At 31.4% G+C, this 12,079-nt stretch overlaps 2 protein-coding genes and 1 non-coding gene across 7 annotated transcripts in view; 2 read left to right on the forward strand and 1 right to left on the reverse strand.

The window, feature by feature from the left end:
- Nucleotides 1–12,079, forward strand: part of LOC130896762 (zinc finger RNA-binding protein-like) — a 20,577-nt gene continuing 8,498 nt past the window's right edge. Inside the window, exons 1-11 of one of the 5 annotated variants that reach the window (XM_057805059.1) lie at nt 1–124; nt 394–587; nt 762–904; nt 3,064–3,214; nt 3,638–3,845; nt 4,923–5,077; nt 6,859–7,145; nt 7,341–7,523; nt 8,597–8,761; nt 9,947–10,191; nt 10,251–10,555. In XM_057805059.1, coding sequence (XP_057661042.1) covers nt 75–124; nt 394–587; nt 762–904; nt 3,064–3,214; nt 3,638–3,845; nt 4,923–5,077; nt 6,859–7,145; nt 7,341–7,523; nt 8,597–8,761; nt 9,947–10,191; nt 10,251–10,555 — 2,086 coding nt within the window. In that variant the 5' untranslated portion in view covers nt 1–74. The remainder of the gene's footprint in view (nt 125–393; nt 588–761; nt 905–3,063; nt 3,215–3,637; nt 3,846–4,922; nt 5,078–6,858; nt 7,146–7,340; nt 7,524–8,596; nt 8,762–9,946; nt 10,192–10,250; nt 10,556–12,079) is intronic. The other 4 variants (XM_057805062.1, XM_057805060.1, XM_057805061.1 and 1 more) reach the window with 4 other exon arrangements.
- Nucleotides 7,632–12,079, reverse strand: part of LOC130896763 (zinc finger protein 11-like) — a 21,884-nt gene continuing 17,436 nt past the window's right edge. The window contains exons 8-9 of the transcript XR_009059615.1: nt 11,522–11,644; nt 7,632–8,043 (exon numbers count right to left, since the gene is read on the reverse strand). The gene's annotated coding sequence lies outside the window, so the exon portion shown is untranslated. The remainder of the gene's footprint in view (nt 8,044–11,521; nt 11,645–12,079) is intronic.
- On the forward strand, nt 7,638–7,769 carry LOC130896898 (small nucleolar RNA SNORA79). Its single transcript, XR_009059628.1, has one exon. It is a non-coding gene; the product is annotated as a small nucleolar RNA SNORA79 (small nucleolar RNA).

A 12,079-nucleotide genomic window follows, 5' to 3' on the forward strand; every position in this document is an offset into this window, starting at 1 on the left:
TTTTCCATTACGCAAGCGTATTACTCATTATTGTATTTTTCGTGGTTCGATTTGTAGTATACGTGAATGAGATTATGGCCACTAATAATTATTTCGGATTTACACACGGAGGAACGCAATATGGGTAAGTTAAATTATACTAAAATGTTGTGTATTTATTTCAAAGTTTTGATATATATTTCACCTGGCTTTCAATCCAATGAAAACTCTAAAAAACGTAAAATTTATTTGAAACCGGCGTCCTTGATTGCCAAATTTTCTGTCATCATCTTCAATCAATATTTGCCTCCATCTTGCAAATTTTTTTCTTGGCGATTAATTATATTTATGTTTATATTGAAATTAAGTTATTGTTTATGTTTTCATTGTTGTGTAATGAATTTTGTGTTAAAGCGCAACTACTGGCGCTTATCAGGCGGGACAAGCTGGTTATGCTGTAGCCACACCAGCTACAGCTGCCGCAGCAACTTACGGTACCCAGAGAGCTACAGGCTACGACACTGCCTACCAAGCTGCTGCAGCTGCTTCTCAAGGGACTTATGCTGCTGTAGGAACTGGTGCAACACCTGCATATGAATATGGATATGGTAAGTAAGTTTGCTAATCTAGCTTAGTGTTCTATTTATCATAATTGATATTTGTTGATATACAAACTTTGTTTACATCACAATCAAATTTCAATCTAATTATTCAATATAAAGTTGATTCGAAAAAAGTTAATTATTAAATTAGGGCTATGATTTTTATTTGATTTGTTTTAGGACAAACAGCAGCAACAGGTTATGCAAGTGGATATGATCAAACTGCTGCAGCAGCTGCTGCGGCCGCTGCTGTAGCCAAACCTGCCACTTATGCTACAACATACACTCAAAGAGCTACCACACAGCAGGCACAACAAGTAGCTGTAAGTATAAAGTATCTATTTTAGGGATAATCTGTTCATAAATTTATAATATATAAAAAAAACTGAACCAGATACAAACATAATAAAAGAAATTTTTTTACAATTCTGGAAATTAGTACTACTTATTTGTTGTTTTACAATTGTACAATTTAAGCAACTAATTGAGCATGTTTAAAATTGTTGTCTTTGAGATTTATGTGTCAAACACAGCTAGGTTTTTACCTTGATACTCAAGCACCAGATAAATGTTTACGAGCCTCAAAATTTTGCTCGGAACAAACTGTATAATTGAGGTTATGCAGACATTTATTTGATTTATTTAGATTTACATTTGTGTTTTTGAAATGGAATCACAACTGGACTGCTCAAAACAATATATTATTATATGCACAAACAAATTTGAAATATACATTATTACTTAATGAAGAACAATATAAAAGGGTAAAAGAAGATAATCTATAGTAAAAAGTATAGTGTAATTCCATAGTCAAAGGCGAATTTGAAGATTTGTCGCCCCTCACGACAACCCCGATAAGGCGGGTCGACGACCGCAAAGTGGCAACACAAATCTTATAATAATAAAATTAAGATCAAATGGGTTTTTATCATAAAAGATCATATGTCACAACATTAATCAAATGGCAATTGAATTAAAAAAACATAAAAAGAAAGTCGGAAAATTTATGTTGGATTGGGAATAATCAAATTTGTCACATTAGTGTACAGTAGCCTTGGAAAGCAAACCAGTGTGGACTGGAGCATTGTCATGATTTAAGAGCACACATTGGCTGATTTTGGCACACCTCTTTTCTATAATTTCTTGATAGAACCAGGAATCAAATACAACTATAAATGGTTAAACAAAAGGATTCTCTTGCAGTTCCAAAATATCGAAGCCACAACTTTTTTGGTGCTTTTCATGAGTTTTGCTTTTTTTGGTACATGCTCTTTCTTCTGATGCCACTTCATGGAATCTCTTTTTGATGTCAGATCATAAAAAAGACCATAGTTTCATCACACATTACAATTGTTCGGATCACACTTAATCCTTAAGGCAAAGCTCTAAAAATCACTAGAACCATTCTACCAACACTGCTTTTGTACTTTGCTGAGAATTGAAGACACTTGCCTTGCACTGATTTTTGTCATATTTAAACGTTTTGGATAACCCGCAAGTTCTTTCATTTTAAGGCGCCGATCAATTGGAACAATTTCTTACACTAATTTAATGTTTTCTGGGGTATTCACCATCACAGGACCTCTCGCATGTGGGTCATCTTCTAATGATCCTTTTCCTCAGTGAAACAACTTTTTAATTGTTGAAAATGAACAGAAGTCACTCTAAACAGCCTCCAGTCTGTTTTTTATTTGTGTTGGTATTAGTCCTTCTCCAGTCAAAAATTTTAAAACAGACTGAAACTCAATTTGAGACATTTTTCAAAACAACTTTATTGAGTGGATCGAAGTAGCAACTTTATGGAAACTTGTTGAGATTTGTCACTGACATGTGCATAAATATTTTTGTACATACATCTGATATGTTGATGTAACATATTGCAAAGCTCAGTTCTGCCTGAAGACTAATGAGTGTATAACACACTGAAGCTAATGAAGTGCCTCACAGAACCAATTAGCAATCTTTTTTGTAATTAAGAAGACCATTTATTCACGGGAAAATAAATATTTCAGTGTGAATTTAATGTAATTTGAATCTTTTCAGTTTTTATAATATTTACTTCAGATAGATCTCAAATTCTCAATACTATTTTATTCATTTATTACAATGCAAATCACATTATTGTAGAAATTTATTTTATACAGTGTTTTTTTACAGAAAACTTCTCCAGATGTTTAATTATGTTGAAAGGAACATGCACGAATAGTTTTTCAGAGATTTTTTTCATGTACAGAATACCGTTTATAACCCATTTTTTTATTATATGAAAAGGCACATCACTTTGTTTGGCTGAATTTTTTGGGGATAAAATTTTCTTTTTTTTTTTTCTAGAAATAATGTTCCCAAATATGCTATTCTCTCACTAGAATAAGTAAAGTTGGTTATGAAATTTGAATAACTCTTTTTCGAATTCAATATTGTTATCAATCAAAATAATTATTTGATAACTCTTGATTTGAATTTAGTCTCTTATTAATTTTAGACAGCCGCCGTTGCAGCTGCAGCTGCTGCTAAACAGCCTACACAATATACAGCTACATACCAACCTACTGTGACAGCATATCAAACTAATTATGCTCAACCTGCTGCACAAACTACTATAGCAGCACAACCTACAACTCAAGCCAAACAACGTAAGTGTGTTTTTGCTGTTGATAAATCATTTCTAAAACTTTTAAGCATTAAATAAACTCTCTTCTTTTTCAATTACTAATTTGAAGGATCATGCATTCTTAAAGAGATGCTTTGTTTTGTTTTTTTCCTTTTCATATGGAGGAATGGAATGAGGATAATATGATTATGTCAAGGAATTGTATGTCATTAATAATTCTAATGATATATGCTTCTAGTGGTTTTTATTTGGTTCATTTATGTGCACAAATTTTTGAAAACTCACTCTAACATAACTACATTCATAGTAACATGCTAAACATAATATTGGTAGCAAATTTAAGAAAAAATACATTTGAAGAATTATTTATTGTTTCAAATTTTAAAAATGCTTGTTCCTTCATTAAACCATTATTCCAATCCTCAACATTGTTGATCTACCTTAGAGGCTAATTCTACAACAACATATTCAGGATATGATGCTGCACTTTATTCAGCAGCGACAATGTATGTAGCCCAACAATCTGGGGGCGCCCAACAGAAAACTGGAGCGTGGCAAAATTACAAAAAAGCAGGAATAGGAGCTAAAAGTATTCGTCCCAAGGCACCGCCAAAACCTCAACAATTACATTATTGTGATGTATGCAAAATTAGGTAAAAATTTATTTTCAATTTTAATTAATTGTACTCTTTTCAAATCATTATAAAATTCGTGCTTAAAAGTATTTGGTTACCTAAAAAAATATTATTTATATAAGTTTGAATAGATTAAAACCCTTCAGCTGTATGCCAACCTTTGTTCAGATTTTCAGCTTCACAGCCAAGGTACTGATCTTTGATATCTTTTGCCACTCATCTTGTAGTAGTGAGCTCCACAATTTTCACATCATATCTATTTATCAAACCGATTTACTAATAATTTTATTGCATTCAATAAAACAGAGGTTCTCAAAAGCTGTGGCTGTTCTTTTTTCTATACAGTAACATAGTTTTTTTCTCTATATAGTAACATAGTTCAAAAACGATCATAAAGCAAACACGATGAATCAGCACAAACCACATTTAAAGCTAGAAAACAACAAAAAAACTCATGCTGTCAGTTTGGTGGGATTACAAAAGTGTTGTATTTTTTGAGCTGCTTCCACGGAACTAAATGATCAATGCTAATGTTTACTGTTAACAATTAATGAAACTGGATCAAGCAATCAAAGAAAAACGACCAGAATTGTCAAATCAGAAATGTTTAGTGTTTCACTATGATAATGGAAGGCCTCACACATCTTTGGCGACTTATGGGAAACCATTGGAGTTTAGCTGGGAAATGATCCACATCCCCCATACAGCCTTGATCTGGCACCATCTGATTACGATTTATTTCGAAGTTTGCTGAATTCTTTGAATGGTCAAACTTTCAAAAATGACGACTATTTTCAATCATACCCATACAATTTTTTTGCTGATAAGGACCAGAAATTTTATGAGCGCCGAATCACGAGGCTGAAAGAAAAATGGCATAAGGTTATTGAGCAAAATGGAAAATATATAATAGATTGTTAAGAAAAGTGTTTTAGTTTATACTACCAAACCGAAATTTGTAGCCAACCTTATATATGTATTATGATCGTGATTTATAAAAAAGCTCAGTTTTTTTTTTGCTCTCCTTAAAAGCTGTCATTTTTGACTTATGTGTTGTAAGAACTTGAAAGATATTATCTAAATATTATATTTCAGTTGTGCTGGGCCTCAAACATATAGGGAACATTTAGAAGGTCAAAAACATAAGAAACGTGAAGCAGCCACCAAAATGGCCGCTTCTGTAGCAGTAACTAGCCAAAATCGCGCAGGAAATTCATTAAGATGTCAGTTGTGTGATGTTACTTGTACAGGTATGTCAAATTTATGTATTTGCAAGAAAAATCTTGTGTTAGATAAAATGGAAAACGTATTTTCAAAATAATATTGTCTCCTATAAGAAGAAAGATATTTTGGTTACACTGTGCTTGTTTACGATTGTAAGTGTATCGAAATGTGTTTATTTTGAAATTTATTTGCATATAGTAATATTAAGTAATATCATTTAATATTCATCAATCACCAATCAATATATTAGCTGAAAGACATGCAAAATATTTATTCACTGATTTTGTTTATAATATAGTTTCTACATTTAATTTTAATATTGTAAGACATCCAAAAGAATCAATATTTTGAATAATTTGAAACTATATTATTATATTTTGCTAGTAGGAAAAAAACGGAAATTTAATATCTAAATAATGAATAGCATTTTGTGTTGAAGCATAATTTGCTTGTTTTAATCATTTTCAACATAAAACTATGATCCCAATTGTTGATAGAATTTTCAACAGCAAATACATCCTTCTAGCATCTAATGTTATATGTGTAAGGTTCAAAAAAGTTCAAAACACTAAAATTTTACTGTTAAATAATAAATTTTGATAGAACAAGAGATTTTTCTTAATGAATGTGTCACAATAATTGGACAATAATCCTCCAAACTGGTCTGTTCTTTATCAATGTTCCCCATCTTCTCATATTCATTCTAAGTTTTAGTGAATTTGATTAGTCCATCTGATATACGGGGTCTGCCTCTGTTGTTGATCTTAAGCAATTGTCGTCCATTCTTTGGATGTAACCAAATTGATAGATAGATTTCTCTATTATTTCAGATTCTCCAGTTCACTTCTTTTATTCTACTTCCTCTATTAGAAGATTTCTCTATCTTAAATATTCTTAATCTTGTTTGGTCTTTATGTCATTGCCATCAGTTACAAATGGTCTTTTTAGAGTCCTGTAGAATTTTAACTTTCTTCTTATTAGTAGCTTGTTTTTAAGGAGCTTCAGCTTTATCATAACTTTATATTCTTTCTAGTGTGGTTGTTTGTATTATCTCTGAGATATTTAAATTTATTGACATCTTCGAAAGTTTTATCATTGTAGGAGAGTTAAAGATTTAATAATATTAAATAATAATTTAATAATATTAAATATTCCACTCTACTACAATCTTCTGATGCCCATATCTTCATAAATACAGCTGTAGATTCGTCAATATCTAGGCTGAGCTCTCTAAATTTTCTTTCTACATCTATGAAAAGTTCTATTAGTCTTCTTTTCTTGGTAATTATTGCAATATCATCTGCGGATGTACAAATCTGAGTCGATTTATTGAATATATCTGATCTATTTGATCAATTGCTTTGTGTAGTAATCTCAAAATCTAATTTTATTAATTCTTATAACATATGGTAGGGTAGGCCATCTTTTTGTTGGCTGGATGACAGGAAAATTGGAAATTTTTCATAATGAACAGGTATTTTATTATGATGTAAAATTTTCTGACAAAACTATTTTGGTGTCACAGTTTCGGGCTAAAAAAGTTCTGAAATAGAATAATGTATTATATGCTCATAAAACAATAACTATGCAGAGTTAGTGACAAGAAATAGCAAGCATTAAAAGGCCCGATAGTGTAATTGTAGGGAATTGTATTGGTTGCGCAAAATTGTTTAAAAATCTATTGAAGTTTCATGTGATATAAGAACTACTTGAAAACATGATGCTTTGTTATAACTCAACAAACTCAAGCCTGTTGCATTTTTTACATCTCAAGCTCTAATTCTAAAATTTAGAAACATTTTTACAGGTAATGACGCATACGCCGCCCATATACGTGGAGCTAAACATCAAAAAGTAGTTCTACTTCACACCAAACTTGGTAAACCGATACCACCTCAAGAACCCGAAGTTATAGGTGGAGCCAAAAAATCAGTTTCTTCAACACCGAAAATTAATTTTGTTGCCTCTGGAGGTTTGGGAGTGAATTCTGGAAATGGAGAAACTATTAAAGAAGAGGAAGAAGAAACGCCAGAACCGGACATTCAACCTGTTGGTCAAGATTATATTGAAGAAATTAAAAGTGACGATGGAAAGGTAAATCATACTTTTGATTACTTATAATATTGTTAGGGTTTTTGTTATTCATATTAAATGATTTATTAATAGATTTACCATAATATATATATATATATATATATATATATATATATATATATATATATATATATATATATATTTATGTTCATTTCCCCAATTTTTCCTAGATATTAAATTATTTTTCAATTTTAGGTAATTAGTTTTAATTGTAAACTATGCGAATGTCGGTTTAATGATCCGAATGCTAAAGAAATGCACATGAAAGGCAGAAGACACAGATTACAGTATAAAAAGAAAGTAAATCCAGATCTTGTAGTTGATGTTAAACCTTCCCTCAGACAAAGAAAAATTCAAGAAGAGAAAATGAGGAGAGCTGTAAGTACATTTATTTTATGTTCATTACGTGAATGTTTTGAGGACAATGTTTATTTAAATATGTAAAAAAATTCTTTTACATTTTTTTGAATGGAGTTTAAAATAACGTTTGATTGACAGTAGTTCCTGTTGTTGAACATTACAATGTTTTACGACATTTTAGAATTGTCATAAATTAAAATTGACTATCTTCACCCTGTATTTTTCAAGTTGGATAAAATATTGGTTTTGCAAAGTCATACATCACGTCAAATTAAAACAAATAATATTTGTAAATAATTTAATACATTGGTACTATGTATATTTTTATTGCAAATTTCATATATATGTTTACTATTCTATTTTTTTCTCATATTTTCTATTCCTTTGTCATAACTTGCAACCCCCATTCTTTTACTATCATTATATTCTTTGTCTTCTATAATCCATTGAATAGGCTAGTGGTTTCAGAACGTTAAGGTATCACAACTCAGTAAAAAATATTTGATCATATGGCTCCTCCTTTCCATTTCATAAAATACTACAACACAAAAATTTTTAGTACCAAAAAAATTATTAAGAAAAAACGAAAAATATTTTATTATTATCGTTTAATAAGTTGGGTGTGCTTGCCTATTAGCACGAATCTTATCAAATTTTGGTGATTTTTGGTGAGATAGCTACACAAAGCTTCTTTTTCACAACCAAACGAGCAGGATGCATGTGCACCAATCCTGGCTATTTGTGCTGCATTAGACAGATTGGAAAACGCTGGAATAAGCAGTTTCTACTTTTGATTAATAATAGTGTTATAGTTATTTCTTGTTACTCTCCATTTTTACTTATATTTACAAAATAAATATATTTCTTAGTGTCATAACTTCTTTTATATTACATTTCTAATTTTTCTATTATAACATCTTTTCCATTTTTGTTTTTTTTAACACTTGATTAATGCATTTCAAACACATAAATATACAGATTCTTAATGACAACAATTATTCTGGTTAATGGAATTCTGTAAACTGACAAATGTAAAATATTTGACATAGAGTAGTGATAAATCTTTTATTCATTTTACTATTTTAAATAAGGCATTAAGAGAAGAATTTTGGGCACGTCGTCATTATCCTGATATCAATGAAGGTTTGTATTGGGATGATCATAGAAGATATGAAGATGAATATATGTCAATGGTAGGGCATGGAAATATGGGTCCTTATCAAAGAATGAGGCCATTTCCCGGAGGACAAGCACCTGTAAGTATCTACAAAATGTTTAATAATTTCATTTTTCTTTAGAGAAAACTCCCAAGCAACCTCACTAATCACACAAACCAACATTAAAGCTCTTTAATTCTGTCATATATTTTGTCCAGAATCTCGAAAGTCAACGATTAATAGCAAACCACCTATTTAATATTTGCTTTCACTACATTTAGGAAGTAAAGACATACAACAAACAAAACATAAGGTTCGGCGACCTGTCTGTGTTCGAGAACCAAGCTTGCTATCCCAGTGGATTCAAAATCCTATATTTTGAAGACGGAAAGATATGCCATTGATATCGATTCTATCAGCCCCTTCAAGAACTTAACTCTTATAAAAATAAATTGAGTCCAAGCTTGTATGGAAACACACACTGTCTCTGAACTCACTGGGAACTGAGAAGATGTAAGCTATATAGCCCCAGGCGGGTAACTCAGTCTGCAAAGTCGTTGCTACCTGCTTGGTAAAAAGCCCGGGGTACACAATAACAATAATAAAGGGGTTAGTGAGTTATATTCACGGTTTACTATGTGACAGTTTAAATTTGAATTACCATATCTCCTTGAGGCTCATGATTATTGAATTAAAATTTAATTTTTACATATTTTTAGGAATCAAAGTGAATATGAAATAATTTTGTTGATTTTATAATAATGTGACATTTATGTTTTATATTGTTAGTATAACTAAGATATACTCTCAAAAACATCAAAAACAGCGGACGGAACTGGAATAGGAGTGTGTGGGCCCAGAACCAAACACTCTGAAAGCCTAGGCAGCGCACCAAGAGTTTTTAAATCTATGCAATTGAAAATATGTTCAGTCTATGAAACTATGGCTGACTGCTTTTGTTACTGACCAGAGAGGCCTCGATCTATTTGGGCAACTGAGAAGTTTGTTTTTCACTCTCTCAATATATCATTCCTTGCAAGCTTACTGGTATTTCTCGAGACAACAAAGTTAATGCGATTTTCGGCATTAGGATTTGATTCCAATACTTTTGCAAAATTTCAAAAAAATTACCCAAAACCTGAGAAAATTATATGCTTTATTCTTCCATATGATTCCTTATCTATTGGTTTTTAAGTTTATCTCGAAAAGACCTACAGTTTTATAATATGTAGTGATTTCAATGAAATTTTGCTTGTATAGATAAGACTCTGTTTTGTATTCTAGTATTTTCAGGGTGGATTACCACGTAGGACAGAATCTAGTGATGACAAACACGTAATGGCTCGACACGCTGAAATTTATCCTAAAGATGAAGAACTCCAAGCTATACAACGCATTGTTTCTCACACCGAAAGGGCTCTTAAAATAGTGTCCGATCTAATGGGTGACGGAAAAGGTGCTAAAACTGAAGTCAAAACTGAGGAAAAATCAGAACATCAACAAAAAGAAGATGGTCGCGACAATCAACTGTAAGTTATATTCATTACATTTTATCTTCTATAATTCCAATATTTTGCTATTGTTTCAGATTTTCCTTTCAACAGGGCGATCAAAATCGTATTCTGAAAGGCGTTATGCGTGTTGGTCATCTCGCTAAAGGTCTTCTTTTGCGTGGCGACACAAACGTCGAATTGGTCGTACTGTGCGCCGACAAACCTACTCTTACACTCTTAAAGAAAGTAGTGGAACATTTACCAACAGCATTAAAGCAAGTGGCGAAAGAACAATCTTATACTGTTGCAATCAACGCCTCTGAAGCCGGTTTGATTATTGCAGGAGACAACTTAACGGTTCTGGTACAATTCACGAGTCCAATTATTAGAGAACAGCAAGGTAAACAGGTTTGATCAACTGAGAAGTGAGTGTATGAGTGTACAGTACTGTACAGGGTTTAAGCTGGTTTTTCCTATACATATTTGTTTCCTGTTTGTATTGTCAATTTATATTTCTCTCAAACATTCTATGCGATATAGAAGGAATCAGATTAATATAAGACAGAGAGATGTTTAAGTTGCAAACTATAAAAACTGGTAAAATACGAATTATTCAAAACTGTAAAGAGATAAAGAAATAACTGTAATTAATAGAAAATTCATTGTTACCGATTGTTTAATTCATATGTTCATGAGAAAAATGTTTTTCTATTGCAAGCAAAAGAAAACTTTCTTCTACCTATATCAAAGGATATGAAGACATTAAGTTATCTATAAATGGGTTTTTTATTCGTCGTTTCTACTCTGTATTGATTGTTGAGACCTATTCAGTTTCCTTGTATCTTACCAAAGTGATTGCTTGTCTCAGTTGGAGGTAGTTACTAAGTATTTGTAGGAGCTCCTTTAACTCTTGATTAGCTCTATAAAAATTTTATGTTGGAGATTTTTCTTGTGTTCGAATTTTAATAATTTTTGTTTTCCTCCCAGCTGTTCAATTACTAGAAATTTTAAGCAGATTTTATCGCTGGGAGCTACTTATGTTATATTTACCAGTTTTTCTATTTGGCAACGAAAATTGATATAAACATAATTGTCAATTTTAGATTTTTTAGTTCACAACTTATTTTTGTAAAATGTCTAAACCATATATTCATCATAAGTTGATTTGTAATTCTTTTTTAAATTACTACAGATAATTCCTAATGTTTTTAGAGGAAGTTTTACAAACAACAAAAACTCGCTAGATGTAAATGTGATATAAACGCTGACCCTATGGGCGCATTTTCCCAGGGGGCGCACGGCCGAGAAAAAAATATTTAAGAAGTATCTAGAAATGAAATAAATAACCATACTTAACATCACGTACCATAGGGAGTTCATGTTTGTGGGCCTGAAATTTGAAGCAGCTGCAGCAGGACTAATGACCATGCTCTGTTGCGGGAATGCTATAAGGGTTGCATCATTGTTTTAAGACTGCATTCTGTTAAATCTAGAACCAAGAAAATTCCTCAAAAATGATAAAATTGCATTCTGGAGTGGTGTTCGAGCAATATATAAAACTGATATAATTTTTCAATAAAGATGTGGTGGTTATTAACCCCGAAGGTCATAAAAAGCCAATACAAACTCAGTTAAACTTACACAAAGGACAAGATTAATAGAAATCAAAATTACGTTCATAATATTATTAAACATCTAAAAGGTAGTTATTGTACATTTAGGAGTTTATGTGAATGTTATTATAAAACACAATATGTATAATTAAACAAACAGCGAATTGTTCACTATAAGTCTCATGAAAGAAAATTATTGGGCTTAGGGGCGTCAAAATGTGCTACGTGCGCTATGTACTTTATTGAATACCTAAAATTTCATTATTGAAATTTGAATTTCATGCATGAACTTTTGTAATGTTGGCATAGAT

This window comes from Diorhabda carinulata, chromosome 7 (genome assembly GCF_026250575.1).
Source record: "Diorhabda carinulata isolate Delta chromosome 7, icDioCari1.1, whole genome shotgun sequence".
NCBI classification, from domain to species: domain Eukaryota; kingdom Metazoa; phylum Arthropoda; class Insecta; order Coleoptera; family Chrysomelidae; genus Diorhabda; species Diorhabda carinulata.